Raw genomic sequence first — 19,494 nt, 5'->3', positions numbered from 1 at the left:
TTTAGAAAAAAAACAAAACAAAGCTTTGCCTATTAAAAATAAAGTTCTCACCTGGGAATAATTTTAGATTATTAAACATAGCACCGAGAGTTCTCATATACCAGTCAACCAATTTCACCTACTATTAACTATCTAATCTAACCAAATCTTACCTTACCATGGTACCTCTGTCAAAACCAGTGACTTAACACGGGTGCTTTACTACTAATTAAGCCCCAGTCGTTCTTGGGATCTCAGCAGTTTTTCCACTAATGTCGTTTCTCTGCTCCAGGACTCAACCTAGGATACCACACTGCATTTAGGACGACCCCTTTTTCCCTATGTCAGGCTCTCCATTAACCTGGTAAAGCAATAATACATTTCCGAATCTTCTTCCATTTAGCATAAGGCTGCTTGTGTGCACATGTGCACTGAGTCACTTCAGTTTCGTTGCAACCCTATGGACTGTAGCCCACCAGGCTCCTCTGTCCACGGGATTCTCCAGGCAATAATACTGGAGTGGGTTACCATTTCCTCCTCCAGGGAATCTTCCCGAACCAGGGATTGGACCCACCTCTCCTGCACCGCAGGCGAATTCTTTACTGCTGAGCCACCAGGGAACCCTTAAGGCAGCTTATCATCTCCTTAATCAACATTCTCCCAATTCCTCTGCAACATTTGCATGATGCTCTCCTTTGACTGCTGGCCAACATGCAATATGAAACAAGGTTAAAAGAGGCTCTCCAGTGGATTGGGATTCTTAAGACTTCTTCTCTTTCCCCTTCGGGGAGAAACAAGACTTTCACAAGGCTTGCAACACTTCTCCTACGTCTTCAGGTTTTCATCTCTCCTCAGCAGACATACTGCTCTCTACTAAGCATTTTTTAGAAAATTCTATGAAGTTGACTGAAGCATATTGCGTGCCTTCCTGCAGGTTGGCATCTAGAAGGCAAGTGACATCATGTCATTTTGCCTCCCAGCTTTCGATGATATCCTTTATTCATGTTTGAGTCGTCTGTCAGTGAAGTATAGACTCACCAGGTGCCGATTCAGATTTTTTTTTTTTTGATCTGTACACACTGCTTTATTTGGCTGCACTGGGTCTTCGCTGCTGCACACAGGCTTTCTCTAGTTGTGGACAGTGGAGCTACTCTCTAGTTGCAGTACGCAGGCTTCTCGCTGCGGTGGCTTCTCCTACTGCGGAGCACAGGCTCTAGGCACAGGGGCTCATTAGTTGTGGCTGGAGGCCCCTAGAGAGTGCAGGCGTCAGCAGCCGTGAACGGGCTCAGTTGCTCCACTGCATGTGGGATCTTCCCAGACCAGGGATCAAACTGGTGTCCCCTGAATTGGTAGGCAGCTTCCTACCCACTATGCCACCAGGGAAGGCCCCCATTCAGGTTTATCTGCTATCTTACTGGAGGTCAGTGTACTGACACATAATTTCTCCCCCAGCACTGATTTTTAGCCCTCCTTCAGTCAAGATCCAACAGCACTGCTCTCTTATTTAGATTTGAAGGTTTTATCCCATTACTGATACAGGACTTGTTATTTCTCCTTTTATTCCTTATCTGGTTTCTAAAACATATACACATTCATAAGCACAGAGTTATTACTAAATTTAAAAAAATACAGCAACAATCACTGTAGGTATGTTTTTTCTTCACTGGAGAGAAAATAACTTCCATTGCATGCTCTTTGTCAAAAGTATTACTTTTTAATTATAGCAAATTATTCTACAGAGACCACATATAATTTGCTTGACTATTACTGACATTTGGGCAGGCTATAATTCTATTTAGATTGATTTGGCTGCCCTGGGTCTTCGTTGCAGCATGTGGGATCTGGTCCCCTGACCAGGGATCTAACCGTGGCCCCTGGCCCCCTACATTGGGAGCATGGAGTCTTAGCCACTGGACCACCAGGCAAGTCCTGTGGCTACAATTTTTCACACTGAAAAATGTCAAAATTTCTCACTCAAAAGTTCTTGGCTGTAACTTTTTTTTTCTGAGAATTTTTTAGTAAGTTTTCTTAAGTACAATTATTGAATCAAAGGGCACAGCTTAGGGCTTCTATCAGCCATCAATGACATCTGTTAAACACAGTGGGAATTCACACTATTTGTGACAGCTGAAGAAACTGATATAAGTCTGACAACACATTTTCTCCCTCTTAGGGATATTTGGAAACCCAGAGAATAATTTTTAGGTTCCATGAATTCAGTGATTCCCAGGATAAAGCAGGAGTTGGAACACATCTCAGCAAAGATGTATCATTTTCCAAGTGGCTGAATGCAAAACGGCAGATTCTGGATTTGTTGCTGTTCAGTCGCTAAGTTGTGTCTGACTCTTTGCAACCCCATGAACTGCAGCAAGGCAGGCTTCTCTGTCCATCACTATCAGAGTTTCCTCAAACTCATATCCATCGAGTCAGTGATGCCATCCAACCATCTCATTCCCTGTTGTCCCATTCTCCTCTTGCCCTCAATTTTTCCCAGCATCAGGGTCTTTTCCAGTGAGTCAGCTCTTTGCATTAGATGGCCAAAGTACTGGGTCTTCAGCATCAGTCCTTACAATGAATATTTAGGACTGATTTCCTTTAAATTAACTCGTTTGATCTTGCAATCCAAGGGACTCTGAAGAGTCTTCTCCAGCACCACAGTTCAAATACATCAATTCTTCGGCACTCAGTCTTCTTTATGGTCCAACTCTCACATCCATACATGACTACTGGAAAAACCATAGCTTTGACTAGACAGACCTTGGTCCACAAAATGATGTCTCCAGCTGTTTAAAACACTGTATAGGTTTGACATAGCTATTCTTCCAAGGAGTAAGAGTCATTTAATTTTGTGGCTGCAGTCACTGTCTGCAGTGATTTTGGAGCCCAAGAAAATGAAATCTGACACTTTTTGCACATATCCCCCACTTATTTGCCATGAAGCGATGGAACCAGATGCCATGATTTTTGTTTTTTGAATGTTGAGTTTTAAGCCAGCTTTTTCACTCTCCTTTTTCACCTTCAACAAGAGGCTCCTTAGTTCCTCTTCATTTTCTGCCATTGAAGTGGTATCATCTGCGTATCTGAGGTTGTTGATATTTCTCCCAGCAATCTTGATTCCACCTTGTGATTCATCCAGTCCAGCATTTCACATGATGTACTCTGCATATAAGTTAAATAAGCAGGGTGACAATATACAGCCTTGACGTACTCCATTCCCAATCTGGAACCAGTCCTTTGTTCCATATCCACTTCTAACTGTTGCTTCTTGTCCTTGCATACAGGTTTCTCAGGAGGCAGGTAAGGTGGTCTAACATTTCCATCTCTTTAAGAATATTATACAGTTTGTTGTGATCCACACAGTCAAAAGCTTTAGCGTAGTTAATGATGCAGAAGTTGATTTTTTTTTTTTTTTTTGGAATTCCATTTTTTTTTCTACGATCCTGCGGATGTTGGCAATTTGATATCTTGTTTCCTCTGCCTTTTCTAAATCCAGCTTGTATATCTGGAAGTTCTTGGCTCATGTACTGTTGAAGCCTAACTTGAAGCATTTTCAGCATTACCTTGCTAGCCTGTGAAATGAGTGCAGTTGTGGGGTAACCTCAACATTATTTGGCATTGCTTTTCTTTGGGACTGGAATGAAAACTGACCTTTTCCTGTCCTATGGCCACTGCTGAGTTTTCCAAATTTGCTGGCATAATGAGTGCATTCACTTTGACAGCATCATCTTTTAAGATCTGAAATAGTTCAGCTAGAATTCCATCACCTCCACCAGCTTTGTTTGTAGTAAGACTCTAAGGCTCACTTGATTTCACACTCCAGGATGTCTGGCTCTAGGTGAGTGACCACATCATCACTCGGTTAACTCGGTCATTAAGACCTTTTTTGTACAGTTTTTTTGTGTATTCTTGGCACCTTTTCTTAACATCTTCTGCTTCTGTTAGGTCCTTGACATTTTCGTCCTTTACTGGGCCTATCTTTGTATGAAACATTACCTTGGTAACTCCAATTTTCTTAAAGAGATCTCTAGTCTTTCCCATTCTATTCTGGATTAAATGTGGAAAAAAGGGACCATGGGTCATCGAATCTGGTCTACCACCTATGTTCACTGGAGAAGGAAATCTCACCCCACTCTAGTTCTCTTGCCTGGGAAATCCCATGGAAAGAGAAGCCTGGTAGGCTATAGTCCATGAGGTGTCAAAAGAGTAGGACACGACTTGGTGACTAAACAACCTGTGTTCATAAATCAAGCTCTATTTTAATACAGCCATACCCTTTCTTTTATGTAAAACGCAGTGCTGAGCAGTTGCAGCAAAGACTGTATGAGCTGTAAAACTTCTCTGGCCCTTTAAAAAAAAAGGGTCTGCCTGACTACTGCACAAGACCAAGAAGCTTTTTTTTTTTAATTTGGCTGCTCCAGGTCTTAATTGTGGCATATGGGATCTTTAAGTGAAGAATATAAACTCAGTTGCAGCATGTGGGATCTAGTTCCCTTACCAGGGATAGAACCCAGGCCCCCTGCATTGGAACCATGGCGTCTTAGCCACTGGACCACCAGGCAGGTCTCTAGACTATGAAGCCTTTAGGACAGGCACTGAGCATCCCTTAACTTAACACAGCACCCGACTGGTGGCGCCTGGTTGAGTCAAGTCTGCTGCCTGAATTTTTGTTTTCTTTCCATAGTCACTAGAATAATGACTTAGACAATGCAAACTTCTTAAATGACTATTCTATTTCTTAGATCCGTAACTACATCTTTACTTCCACAGGTACCTAACTCTGATCCCAATCTTCACAGTCAATTGCATAGCTCATCCCCTTCCTGATGTATAATCCTCATAAAAACTAAGTTAATCTTCCACCTTGCACCATCATAACATTCTTGGCTAAAACCCAATCAGTTTTAGCAGCCCCCTATTTTCAATCTATTGCTCAACCCAGTATTCTTGTTTCTCTAGAAAACTCTCCAACTAGTCCCTCAAAGCCTCTGATCGCAGCCTCTTTCTTCCAGCTGACAAAAAACTGCTTGCTCTGCAGGGTTTCCATGAGCACAAAAGGTGCCTTTGAAAAATGTTATAAAGGGGCATTCTAATGGGAAGGTAGACTATCAAGATGTTCAAACGCTCCTCCCTTAGAACTAGCCTCATATCAAGGCCCAGGGGTTAAGAGAAAGGTACAGTTTGTAGAAGACCAAATTGGATTTTGGCCCTGACTGCTCTCTAAGCCTGGGCTATACAAGAGTCTCTACAGCCACAGCAATTCTGCTGCCTACCATCCCCAGCTGGGCAGTTTCCTTCACCATCACATTTCCATTCATTTCAACTGACCCCACTTCCAATGTCCTTTGGAACTTGACTCTTTCGCTCTTCCTTTGCTGTGCATTCCCTGAGCATTTAAATATTCAGCCGGTTACTACCAGGTGCAGCACTTACTGATATGTTACTACTGTCTCTGATATCTTACTACTATCTCTGATATCTTACGGATATGTTACTATCTCTGACTGTTTCAAGCCATTGACTTCCCTACTTAACCAAGCTCCTCAAGAAAACAAAGCATTTATTTTGCCTTACAGGCCCCAGAGATCTTGCCATCATGACCTATTTTTTCATCAAAGTTGACTGAATATAATAAAGGAAGACCATATATGCCTTAATATTTTCCCTTATTTGAAGAATACAATTGGTGTAATACAATTGAAATCTGGATTTTAGACTTTTCCAGGACCTTCTCCTAAAGCTGGGACACTGGATTTATGAATGCCCTTTTTCATCACTACAATTACAGATATTATGCCAGTCGGAACACTGACAGTACCAGAGAAAACCAGAACCCTCCCCCTTTAGGAACTCCACTAACCAGCAACTTCCCAAAGATACTGTTTCCCAAGAATCACCTGAGATTCTTCCTAGAGACACAAGTTACTGGAGGCCGCCTCAATTCCCTTAAGACAAACTCACCTGGAGATGGGGCTGGAAATTATTATTTTTAACAAGTGTGCCAAGTGTTACCTATGTTAATTGAAGTCTGGGTGACGGTGCACTAGAGATGATCCCAGGAGAGTTACTCTCATTCTTTATTCTCACAGTTAGTGAACAGTAAAGGGCTTACTCTCTTAGAGTAACAAACTGTTGGTCACTCAGTTGTGTCCAACTCTTTGCAACCCCATGGACTGTAGCCCCCCAGCCTCCTCTGTGCACAGAATTCTCCAGGCAACAATACTGAAGTAGGGAGCCATTCCTTTCTCTAGGGGATCCTGACCCAGGATCAAACCCAGGTCTCCCACACTGCAGGCAGGTTCTTTACCGTCTGAGCCACCAGGGAAGCCCTAGAGTAACAAGACAAGCTCTAACTGGCATAAAACTACTGTTCAATATGAAAGTGATACAGATCTGCACTCAGTATTTGGTTAATATAATATCTCGTTAACCAAATGCAAAGCATATACTGCTTATTTCACTTTCAACAGGCAACATTTACGACAAGAGAAGATTTTGGAAACAGAACCCAAATAGGCATTCCCAAGCCCCATCTCTCAACTAGTACCTCACCTTGATTCCTCTTAGGAAATCAAGTCCTAAAGAAACATAATTATGACAACATCAGCACAAAACTAAGGCACATCTAATAGTAACAGCAGGAATAGTTCCACACTACCAGTGCTCACAATGCTAAAACATCAAAAGTCTTTCTTAAGTTGATGATACTGGTGTCAAACTCAGGGAACAGAATATTTCAGAACTTCCCTGGCCAAGAGTAAGGCATGCTATTCCCGAAACCACAGAGATACTTACCTGAGGCACAACATCTTGCAGAAAAGTCACGACACTTTCCATGTAGGACTGCTCCCTGAAAAAGGGGTGAGATGGAGAAAATTTAACATGACAGCTAAATATAAAACAAGGAAAAGCTCTTTCTACAAGCTCTAACAGTTATTCATAATACTTAAAAAAGAAAAAAACAACTTTCATCACCTGGTAATTCTGCTAACTTACTTTCTTAATTTTTCTGAATATGTTTTTAAACGCAAATGAGCTTTAAATTTCTTTCAAACATTAACTCTTTTTAAAAGTCATGTTTTTTGTTTTTTGGGGGTTTTTTTTGGCTGTGCCATATGGCATGCAGGATTTTAGTTCCCTGACCAGAGATCAAATCTGTGCCCCCTGCAATGGAAGCAAAGAGTCTTAACCACTGGATCACCACGGAAGTCCCTCCATTTTTTTAAATTGAAGTAGACCCCGGTTCCATTCCTGGGTTGGGAAGATACCCTGGAGAAGGGAAAGACTACCCATTCCAGTATTCTGGCCTGGAGAATTCCAGAACACCGGGTCGCAAAGAGTAGATTCCCTGCTGGCTCAGCTGGTGAAGAATCTACCTGCAATGTGGGAGACCTGGGTTTGATCCCTCCGTTGGGAAGATCACCTGGAGAAGGGAAAGGCTACCACTCCAGTATTTTGGCCTGGAGAATTCTATGGACTGTATAGTCCACGGGGTCGCAAAGAGTCAGACACAACTGAGTGACTTTCACTTCACTTCACTCCATAGTTGAATCACAATACTGTGTAAGTTTCAGGTGTACAAAGCAAAGTGATTCAGTTTTCTATTTTTTCCCAATTCTTTTCCATTATATGTTATTATAAGGTATTGTATACAGTTCCCTGGGCTAACAATAGCAAATCCTTATTGTTTACTTTATGTCTACTAGTGTATATCTGCAGAGAAGGCAATGGCACCCCACTCCAGTACTCTTGCCTGGAAAATCCCATGGACAGAGGAGCCTGGTAGGCTGCAGTCCATGGGGTCGCTAAGAGTTGGACACGACTGAGCGACTTCACTTTCACTTTTCACTTTCATGCACTGGAGAAGGAAATGGCAACCCACTCCAGTGTTCTTGCCTGGGGAATCCCAGGGACGGGGGAGCCTGGTGGGCTGCCGTCTATGGGGTCGCACAGAGTTGGACACGACTGAAGTGACTTAGCATAGCATAGCATAGTGTTTATCTGTTAATCCCATACTCTTAACTTATCCCTCCCCTTCTCTTTCCACTTTGCTAACCATAAGTTTGCTTTCTTCATCTGTGAGTTATAAATAAGTTCATCTGTATTTGTTTTCAGATTCCACATGTAAGTGCTATCATAGATCTGTCTTTCTTTGCCTGGCTTACTTCATTCAGTATGATAATCTTTAGGTCCATCAATACTGCTGAAAATGGAAATATCTCATTCTTTTTTATGGCCACATGGTCTCTTATAGTGATATACTGGATTGGCCAAAAAGTTCATTTGGGTTTTTCCATAACCCAAATGAACTTTTTAGCCAACCCAAAGGATACAACTTTTAACTCATACCGAAGGAGTGATGAGAGAAGACTTGACTAAAGCAGGATCTTCCTAAGTCAGAGCAGAAGAATGCCCTAGAGCAAGAAAAACTACTGCTGATGACTCAGTATTCAGTGACCTTCTGTTTAAATTGGTTATGAACCTAATCCTAATCCCTTACCTGTATACAGCAAAATGAATCTGTTTTGATGCATGTGCAGGCATTAGGCAGAGAAGGCAATGGCACCCTACTCCAGTACTCTTGCCTGGAAAATCCCATGGATGGAGAAACCTGGAAGGCTGCAGTCCATGGGGTAACTGAGGGTCGGACACGACTGAGCGACTTCACTTTCACTTTTCACTTTCATGCATTGGAGAAGGAAATGGCAACCCACTCCAGTGTTCTTGCCTGGAGAATCCCAGGGACGGGGGAGCCTGGCGGGCTGCCGTCTATGGGGTTGCACAGAGTCGGACACGACTGAAGTGACTTAGCAGCAGCAGCAGCAGCAGGCATTAGGAGTTATTAAGAAATCCTCACAGAACTCTTGACATAGGTAAGACATGGGAAAATATCAAAATGCATAAAAGTGAAGAACTATTAAGGATACTGCATGTGTGTGTGCGCGTGCACTGTCGTGTCCAACTCTTTGCAACCCCATGGACTGTAGCCACCAGGCTCCTCTGTTCATAGGATTTCTGCAGGCAAGGATACTTTAGTGGCATTCCCTCCTCTAGGGGATCTTCCCAACCCAGGGATTGAACCCACATTTCCTGTGTCTCCTATATTGGCAGGCAGATTCTTTACCACTAAACCACATGGAAGCCCATATTAAGGATCCTGAAGATATTTCAAATGTGAAATATATGGGTATCAGCAAATGGAGAAAAAAAATTATTCAAAACACCAAATCAACTTCATTTTAGAGAAATGTGAAAAATCACATTTAGAGGAAACAATGTGAGTTATTCTAAATCCTATTTTTAAAAAAGGCAATATGCCTTGCTGCTGCTGCTGCTAAGTCGCTTCAGTCATGTCCGACTCTATTCGACCCCATGGACGGCAGCCCACCAGGCTCCCCCGTCCCTGGGCCTTAGATACCTATAAAAACTGATTAGGCCTTCCTCTCCAACCTCATTTTTCTCCCCCTCTCCTTAGCCTGCTTCAGTCACATGCAACTTCAATTCCTAGACCACACCAAGCTCTTCTTTGAATCAAGACCTTTACATCAGCTTTTGTTCTCCATGGATTCCTTCTCAAACTCTTCCCTTTCAGATCTCCAGCCTTAAAGTTACCTCCTCAGAAAGGTCCTTCCTGACAGCCTTAAATCACACTCTCCGATGTCACTCTCCATCAGAGCACTGGGCACTGATCACAGCCTGTAATTACTTTATGGACTGTGTCCCCCACTGGAATGTAAACTCTTATTACAGAAAGGAATCCCTCTCTCATATTTACCTTTTATCTCCAGAATCTATAACTCAATATTTAGGCACAGAGTAGATGCTCAAGCATTAGTTGTTAAGAGAACACTGAATAAATTAAAGTACTTCAAAAAAACACTAAAATTACATGTTGCATAACGAAAGCAATATATGTGGAATACCATATGGTGAGGCAGCATAGAACAGTGCATAAAGCGCACAGACTCTGGACACAAACTGCCTGGGTTTGATCCAGGTTTCCTTTCTTGGCTGTTATCAAGGAAAACTGGTATCTCTCTGCTTTGGTTTCCTCACCTGTAAAACGAAGACTGAAATAGTACCTAACTCATAGCTAATAATATGCTTAACCTATCGCCATGGTCCTTAGTTAGTGAAGGAATATACAGCCCTGGGAAACACAAGAGGAAAATAAGGGGAGTTTAATGGTAAATTATCATAGTATGTACATATTTCTGTTAATCTACGAAGGAAATCTTTATGTAACATGCTAAACTGTCCATGGGAAATAATCCAAAATGCTACAATTCCCTTACGACATTTTTGAAAGACAGAAAACAAATTTCATCTCCTTAGCCAGCTATTCAAGGGTGTTGACTGTCCACTCCAACCTCCTTTAAATAGGTCAAGTTCCCTAAGATTTCATTTATGAAAACAGCTTCCCTTTCCCACATCTGCTCACTCCATCCCCTTTGCCGAAAATGAGCCCTTGATTCTAACTGCCCAAATTATATTCTACTTTTAAAGTATGCTATAAATGTTAGCTTCTTAATGAAACCTTTTCAGATCTGAAGTACTCCAACTAAATACTTTCCCTAAAATATTCCCTCTAAATTCTCATGCTGTTTTGCTGGCATCTTTTTTTATTCATTATAGTGCTTACAAGTATATACATCTTAAACTACATTAGATTATAAGCTCCTAGAAAGTACAGATATGCTTTGTCAAAAAATGCTTAAAATATAGAAATGTATTCTGACACTGACTTTGAAACTTTCTGACTGAGACCTAGAGTGATATATTTTACATCACAATATAGTATTCTTGCCAGGAAAATCCCATGGACAGAGGAGCCAGGTGGGTTATAGTCCACCGGATCACAAAGAATTGGACACAACTGAGCACATCCACACACACATAGTAAACATACACATACATGTGAATGAATACATCTATGTGCTTGTCAGAACACAATACTAACCTCCAATTATATTTTCTATTATATTCTATTTTTTAAATGGTCCTGATCGACTAAACTGACTTAATGACCCACTAATTGTTAAAACTGAGGTCTGAAAAAACAGTACTCATGTGTTTTTCGTGTACTCTATAAATGTGCTAAACACATCAACTTGACCCTCCAATTATTGCTTTTATTTGGCTTTGGCAATCAATAATATCTGTCATCCTGTAAAGCCAAGTTAAACAGATTTTCAAAAGTAAGCACTGCTCAGGAAAGAAAGCTGATTGTTAGTTACTATTCTGAGTAATCTTTCTTTCACCTATCAGGTTCATCTGAAATTTGCTTACGTGACGGCCTGAGGGCGAACCACAACTCCACCAGTACAACGACTGGGTCTTCTGGGGGAGTCTGTAGCCATTTCTTCATTCAGAAAACCTGTTTCCAAAATGAACAGACAAAAAAAAAAAAAAAAAGGGTCATTACTGCTCAGGATAACAAGATATATGATTGCTCGCTAGAGATCCATTGTCAAAAAATATATAAAATATAGGAAAATTTCCCAGCAATTTCTCTTATACCCAAAAGGGCAGAGGGCAGAATAGGAAGAAATAGACAAAAGTACTTTTCAAACTACTCTGAGGTCTTCTTATTTGGACCAAGCCTCAGAACCACAAAACTAGTTAAGACTCTTGTAGGACCCGCTGAGCTCCCGTTAACATAAACTAGGAAGGGATGGAAAGTCTAGCAGAGGATCACTTTATAAAAACAAATGTGCTACCTCTGTGAGCCAAAATTAGAGAATTTATTGAACTCTAATGTTGAATAATAAAAAATATACAAGGTACAGTATTTTAAGACCAAATGGAGCAGTGAGGTAACACCTTCCAACTAAGATCTTTGGTAATCTATGAGTAAGACTACATATGTATCCTAATGGGTGTTTTCTAGTCTTATTGTGATCATTTCACAATATATACAAATACCAATCATTATGGGTACACCTGAAACTAATCTAATACTTTATGTCAATTATATATTTAAAAAGAGACTGCATGGTCACAATTCAACAAGATTTTCAAAATCATATGTTAACCCCTTTGCTACTGTAACCTAATCACCAGAGTCTAAGTAAGTAATAAAAACTTATATGACATTAGAAGCCCTTTATCCTTTCCAGTCCCATCACTGCATCCTGATTCTTGAATGTCTAACAAGCATCTGAATCACTTGGGAGGTTTTAAAAGCATGGAACACACTTGGTTAAGGTTAAAAGAGACAGCAATGTGAAAGATCTTAGGAGACAGCACGTAGCCTGGAGCTAATCTTGCTTGAAAGCACCTAAAGCCACCTCTTTTAAGCAAGGGGCATTCTATCACCTTAATGGAAATCTCGCCCACAGACGATTCCCATCTGCTACAAGCAAAAGACCCTCTGCCCCAGCTAGCCCAGGGACCCCTTCCTCAGAAGGGACCTTCACCTCGAGCCTCTCAGCCCTCTCATTTCCATTCCACCCTTTATTTTTCGAAACACAGGCTCCCAAGAAACTGTCCTTAAGGACCCTGTCTCCCGAGAACGACCCTCGCCAGCCCCTCAGGCCCCACTCTCCTGAAAGACATCAGCACGGCGCTACCCACTTAACCTCCAACACCGAGCCGCCGCTGCCCCCGGCCGCCCTCTGGCCCCTGGCCCTGCCTCCCCTCCCCCTCCGACCTCCACAGCCCCTCCTCGCCGAATCCCCGCCAGCCAAACCCCCTGGCCTCAACGCTGCCCGGCCCTGGTCCTCGCCCAGCCTCCCCCGAGCCACACCGCACCGTCAGCCCTCTCACCGGCCGCCCCGCCGGTAAACGCTGCGCTCCAGCTCAAGGCTCAGTGTTTGGAGTCTCCCCCTCGTGATTGACGGTTACCACTTCCTACCACGCCTCAGCGGAACTACCTCTCCAGCCAATCCCAGAAGCACACCGGCCGCAGCCGGGCACCGCCCTCAGGGGTCAGCTTCGCCAACCAGCAAGTAGGAAAGAGGCGGGCCCGCCTCCTGAATTGACCCAATCCGCTGGGGCTCGAGGGAAAACAAAACAGTATGTAGAGTTCGAGTGAAGCTGAGGTGTCAGGTTCGGTTGCGAACGCAGGCGGGTGGCGGGGAATTACAAACACGTCTGTTTTCCTCTGTGCCCAGCGCCTTCGTGGCCCAGTCACAAAGCGTCCTGCTGCAGAAGCCCGTACCTCTTACTCGGGCGTCGCAGGCTAGCAGTCAGACTCGACACCGGGACGGGTGTGTTTACATCGAATTCTCGCGACAGCTGGTTCGAAGCTCAAAGCACGTGGACATGGCAGCTGCCAATCACTTTTCGCTGGCCACTCAGCCATTCCGAACCCGCCTTCTGCCCCGCCTTTTTCGATGTGTTTACCTTCCGGGAGCTGAGGCTGGTTTTCCCCCGGTGGGCTCCCGAGCCGGGGTGGTGATCTGAATGAAGGGTGCGGCTGTCATGTTGTCTGTTTGACCTAGGTGGTGGACCACGCCTGACTCCTTCCTCACTTGTTTACATTTCCCGTAAGGAACAGATGGAGATCTCCCTGGTGTCATTCCGTCAGTGACATCTTTTTTTATAATAATAACATTTATTGTTATGTTTAAGACCTAAGCACTTCATAAGCACTGTCAAATTTAATACCTCTGACAGTCCCCTGAGACTATGGATCATTAATAGCCATGGGGTTTGTAACAGAGGTGTTGATAACCTCAGTAAAAATTTTAAAAAGGTTTTAGCACCATGAGAAGGAAAAAGTTTAGTCGCTAAACTGTCTCACCGGAAATATGCAGTTAATCAGGTGCTGGAGAGATAAATATAGATATAGCCAAGAAGCCACCCATTTGATTATGACGCTCAATTAGTGCCAGTAAAAAAGGACACCCAAAGTGATATTTATCAGCCCAATGTTTGAACATTAGGCTAATGAAAGATTTTGAGGAAATTTATCTTCTTCACTACACAAATGCCCAGCACCATCAGTCTTTTATGATTTGCTTCCTACATGAAACCCTATACGGAAGGAATCTTTCCCAATATTTTGAATTCTTTTTGATCTTTTACTATCCCTGGCTTACTTGTTGTCTCTGAAAAAAAATTTTTTTTTTCGGTTATTTCCCTAAGGTATGTCTTATTTTCTCCCACAGAAAGTTAAACTCCACCTAGGCATGAGTAGACTTAAGGCTTTCATATTGTTGAATTTCCCTTAACACCTAACAGGCCTGAATACAACAGATAGTTCAAAATTCAGAGGTAGTTAATTAAATCATTATTATTCTCATGTTGTCTCTGACCCACAAAAAAGAATAAAGACGAAATCCAGAGGAGACCAATAGGTAACAATCACAAGTAGAGTAACTAGTATTTGTACAAAGCATTTCAGTCTAACTGTTGTATATGCATTTTTAAACTCCGTAACTCTTTCACTATTCCTCTTCAGTTATGGAAGAAACAAGGAGACAAATATGATAAACACAAACTCATTCAATCAATAAATATCTGAACACCTACTAAGTGTCAGTCATGTTCTAGACTCTGGAGATACAGCAATAAATAAGTCAACCAATGTGTCTTTCTTTAACCAAAGAATTTGCACTCTGATAGGAAGACAGAAATAAACAGACAAAGAGGGAACTTCAAATAGTGTAAAATGCTATGGGGAAAAAAATAAGCCAGATAAATAGAGATAAGAGACAGCTTATTTTAGGTAATGTGGTAAAGGAAGGCCTCTAAGGAGATGGCATTTGAACCAAGATTTCAGTGAAGCAGGTTTTCAGCAGCTCTGAGTGAAAAGCAGTTTAGACAAAACAAACAACAGGTACAAAGGCCTTAAGAAAGCAATGAATGTTGAATGGGAAAAATAATATGACTAAACAGAGTGGATTGGGACTTCTCTGGTGGTCCAGTGGCTAAGACTGTGCTCACAATGCAGGAGCGCCCGGTTTAACCCCTGGTCAGAGAGCTGGATCTCACACACCACAACGAAGAGTTCACATGGCTGCAACTAAGAGTTCGAGTGCCACAATTAAGATCTAGCATAGCTAAATAAATGTGTTCAAAAAACCCCAAAGTAGATTAAGTAGAAAATGATAGCAAACTAGTTAGGAAAGGTAAGCAGTGGCCAAATCCAGTATAGTGTATAGAATTATAACGAGTTTTAGTTTTATCCTAGGGTGGGAATCTATTGGAAGACTTCCAGCTAGGAAGTGTCATGATCACATTTACATGTCTAAAAGACCATTATACCTACTAAACAGACAATAAACTGTCTTTAGGGAGGGGCCAAGAGTGGAAGCCATGGGTCAAGTAAGGAGGCATGGGAGAGCTATCTAGACCTGGGGCTAGAGATGAAGCAGTAGAGTGAAAAGTAATCAATTTCAGAATATTTTGGAAGACAGAATTGAAAGAACTTGATAATGGGTTGGATGTATAAGAGAAGGGAAAAGGAGAATCAAAGATCCTGCCTGTGTTTTGGGCTTGAGGAACTGAGGAATGCCATTTTATGGATCTGATGAACCCTCTTGAAGTCATACATTTTTTAGTGAAGGAGAATTTCTGTGACTTGGTTTCTTCCTTTGTAAACTGTAAAAAGAGTATTATGCTCCTCCTAAGATTTTTTTTAGTAATGTGATGGTTTGGTAGGAGGTGTGTTTTGTATGTTGTTTATTTTATTGGGTGTTTTGTTTTGTTTTGTTTTGGCGTGTGGGATCTTAGTTCCTAGACCAGGGATTGAACCTGTGCTCCTGCAGTGGAAGCAAGGAGTCCCAACCACTGGATTGCCAGGGAATTCCCAGTATATTTTTTTTAAGTTTTAAAACTTTGAAAAGTTTAATGCTGGTACTGTTTATTTCCGTATCAATTGGTACAATTTTACATCATGTTTTATACTACTTCATCTTTGCAAAGACATCGAATACACAAAAACACACATTCAATAACTGAAAAATATGGAATGCTTCATTAATTTGCATGTCATCCTTGTGCAGGGGCTATGCTAAACTCCTCTGTATCATTCCACTTGGAGTGTACTGCTGCTAAGGCACTTCAGTCATGTCCGACTCTGTGCAACCCCAGAGACAGCAGCCCACCAGGCTCCCCCGTCCCTGGGATTCTCCAGGCAAGAACACTGGAGTGGGTTGCCATTTCCTTCTCCAATGCATGAAAGTGAAAAATGAAAGTGAAGTCGCTCAGTCGTGTCCGACTCTATGCGACCCCATAGACAGCAGCCTACCAGGCTCCTCTGTCCACGGGATTTTCCAGGCAAGAGTACTAGAGTGGGTTGCCATTGCCTTCTCCCACTTGGAGTGTGTGTGTTGCCTAAGCAAGCATCAGCCTCATGGGATTTTTATGAGGTGTAAATAAATTTTAAATGCTTGGGACTTCCTTGGTGGTGAAGTGGTTAAGAATCCTCATTGCAATGCAGGGGGTGTGGGTTAGATCCCTGTTTGGGGAACTAAGACCCCCACATGCTGCAGGGCAGCTAAGTCTGCAAACCACAACTAGAGACCCTGTGCACTGCATGATGGAATGAGGATCCCGTGTGCTGCAACTGAGACCCAACACAGCCGAATAAATAAATATTTTTTACAAAAATAAAATTCTCAGAACCAGTTAGAAATGTGTACAAATTAACTAGTTCCTGTCCGTATTACAGGATTAGAAAGTTCCAAGCCTTAGGACCTACTTTCCTTTCTTATTGAAGCTTTCCTGCCAGAACACAGTGGCTTGTTATCTGCTTTGAACTGGAAAACAGTTTGCATTCACATCTGTATATTTATTCATCCTTTTATGTAAGGCTTGGGTGTGCAATTTTCAATTCTTTGACGACAACAGACTCGGTTTTCCACTGTCATGTGAGAACATTAGGCCCCAGCAATGCGTCATTGCCAGATAAAAGTGCTGCAGTAAACCGAGAAAACAACAACAAAAAATCAGCTATTTGTAATTACTCCAATTTTTTTTTCTCCACAGAGATGGTGTGCGATTCACTCATGGGCCTCAAATAGAAAACAATTTGTGGTGATCATGTTTTAACTTTTTGGCCGTGCTGGGTCTTCACCGCTGTGCTTGGACCTTCTCTAGCTGCAGCAAATGGGGCCTGCTCCCTAGTTGCGGCACGCAGGCTTCTCTTGTTATGGAGCTCAGACTCGAAAGCACTCGGGCTTCAGTAGTCGCAACTCTCGGGCTCTAGAACACAGGCTCAGTAGTTGTGGCGCGTGGGCTTTGTTGCCCCACAACATGTGGAAGATTCCCGAACCAGGGATTGAGCCCTGTCCTTTCTGTTAACAAGCGGACTCACAACCAACCCAATCATCAGGTAAGTCCTGTGGTAATCATTTTTTGAATGAACATGACTTGTGGAAGGCTTAGTACATATTGTTAGTTCATGAGTCATTTCAGGTTACTGGGTCATGGAGAAACTTTTCAATAGTCTCTTCTTTGGATTGAGCAATCCCAGCTGGGAAACTCATTTTCAGTGTAAAAGTAACTTCAAGCTAGAGTCCTGTTTTCTTCCAGTTGCTATAATGGCCCATTGTAATAAATCACTGATTACTAAAATCCCATGGCCCTGCAGTCCAGAATCAAAAGTTTGAGATTTGTCAAGGAACTATCCATAAGCAAAGCAAACATCAGGATCAGTTAATATTGTCTCCTCTATTTTTGTCTGATAGGATTAGAATTCTTTTTTTAGCCTCAAACGAGCCATTGCCTCACTTGTTTTGGCCACAGAAACACTTGGACAATACTTATGTGATTTAAGCAGTGGTGAAATAATCTGATTTCACATAGAACTATGGTGAACATTAATATTTAATTGTCAGTCAAGTATAAGGAAAAACAAAGGAGGAATTCCCTGGCAGTCCAGTGGTTAGGACTCCACGATTTCGCTGCCAAGGGCTCGGGTTCAGTCCCTGGCAGGGGAGCTAGGATCTTGTAAGCCTGGAGCAGGGGCCAAAAAAAAAAAAGGAAAAACACAGAGGTTAAAAAAAAAATCACGCTCATCAGTCTTCTCTCTCTGGTTGGGCATTTTGATAGCAAGGGTGATTGTACATGTGTTAAGGCAGGACGTACAGTGTAAATCACCTACATACAACCCGCAAGTTGTGAACGTTCAGAGATGCAAACGTGCATTTGTATGTCTAATAAGGTAGGTTAGTTCATGCATCAGGTGTACATTGTCATGAGCGTGCGTCCTCTACAAGTGGTTGTGCTTTTGTGTACTTTACTGCACAGTATTGTATAGAATACAGTAATACAGTATCTTTATTTCACACCCAGCAGGTCTGGAAACAAGTGTGAAAGCAGCAGGGATGTAGCTGGTACTACTGTGCTTTTCAAGGTACTGTACTGTAACTTTAAAAATGTTGTCTTTATTTTTTGTGTTTGTTTTATATGTATTATTTTTGTGAAAAGCATTATAAACATACTACAGTACAGTACTGTATAGCCAGCTGTGTTAATTGAGTTGTTATGAACAAACTGGACCTACAAACACGCCCTGAGAACAGAATTTGTATGTGGAGGACTTATTAAAAAGCAGAGACATTACTTTGCCAACAAAGGTCGTACAGTGAAAGCTATGGTTTTTCCAGTAGTCATGTATGGATGTGAGAGTCGGTCCTAAAGAAAGCTGAGCATCAAAGAATTGATGCTTTTGAACTGTGGTATTGGAGAAGACTCTTGAGAGTATCTTGGACAGCAAGAAGATCCAACCAGTCAATCCTAAAGGAAATCAGTCCTGAATATTCATTGGAAGGACTGATGCTGAAACTGAAGCTCCAGTACTTTGGCCACCTGATGTGAAGAGCTGACTCATTTGAAAAGACCCTGATGTTGGAAAAGATTGAAGGCAGGAGGAGAAGGGGGCGACAGAGGATGAGATGATTGGATGGCATTACCGACTCAATGGACATGAGTTTGAGCAAGCTCCGGGAGTTGGTGAAGGTCAGGAAAGCCTGGCGTGCTGCAGTCCACGGGGTCACAAAGAGTCGGACATGACTGAGCGACTGAACAACAGGGGACTTATGTGGGAAATCTGTACCTTCCCGCTCTAATTTTGCTGCGAACCTGAAACTGCTCTTTAAAAATGTCTATTAAAAAAGTTACATTTTGGACTTCCCTGGTGTTCCAGTGGTTAAGAATCTGCCTGCCAATGAAGAGGACATGGGTTCGATCCCTGGTCTGGGAAAATTCCACAGAGCAGTTAAGTCGTGTGCCGCAACTACGGAAGCCCACGCACCCCAGAGCCTGTGCTCTGCAACAAGAGAAGCCACCTCAATGAGCAGCCAAAGCACCCCGAAGAGGAGTAGCCCCTGCTCGCCACAACTAGAGAAAACCCGTGCACAGCAACCAAGACCCAGTACAGCCAAAAATAATACGTAAATAAATAAAATTAATGAATGTGTAAAAGAATTACATTTCTCTGGGGAGGGTAAGAGGGAGGCTCAAGACAGAGAGGATATATGTATACTTATAGCTGATTCCTATTGTGCGGCAGAAACTAATACAACACTGTAAAACAATTACATGCCCATTAAAAAATCAATTTAA

General features: G+C 42.3%; 1 protein-coding gene and 1 pseudogene across 42 annotated transcripts in view; both read right to left on the bottom strand.

The window, feature by feature from the left end:
- The window catches only part of BCAS3 (BCAS3 microtubule associated cell migration factor), a 591,361-nt gene extending 577,976 nt beyond the window's left edge, over positions 1 to 13,385 (bottom strand). For 25 of the 42 annotated variants that reach the window (XM_086360511.1, XM_086360508.1, XM_086360525.1 and 22 more), the window contains exons 1-3: positions 12,745 to 12,813; positions 11,266 to 11,353; positions 6,772 to 6,826 (exon numbers count right to left, since the gene is read on the bottom strand). In XM_086360511.1, coding sequence (XP_086216637.1) covers positions 6,772 to 6,826; positions 11,266 to 11,336 — 126 coding nt within the window. In that variant the 5' untranslated portion in view covers positions 11,337 to 11,353; positions 12,745 to 12,813. Of the gene's footprint in view, positions 1 to 6,771; positions 6,827 to 11,265; positions 11,354 to 12,729; positions 12,814 to 13,138 lie in introns of those variants that run through there. The other 17 variants (XM_086360509.1, XM_086360527.1, XM_086360524.1 and 14 more) reach the window with 3 other exon arrangements.
- Positions 13,386 to 15,884: 2,499 nt separating this feature from the next.
- On the bottom strand, positions 15,885 to 15,985 carry LOC147352641 (U6 spliceosomal RNA; annotated as a pseudogene).
- Between the last annotated feature and the right edge of the window lie 3,509 nt (positions 15,986 to 19,494).

This window comes from Bos grunniens, chromosome 19, assembly GCF_055505025.1.
Source record: "Bos grunniens cultivar Pamir isolate PY7600 chromosome 19, Bosgru_T2T1.0, whole genome shotgun sequence".
In the NCBI taxonomy this organism is placed as follows: Eukaryota; Metazoa; Chordata; class Mammalia; order Artiodactyla; family Bovidae; genus Bos; species Bos grunniens.
This window is presented reverse-complemented; position numbering and strand designations above follow the sequence as displayed.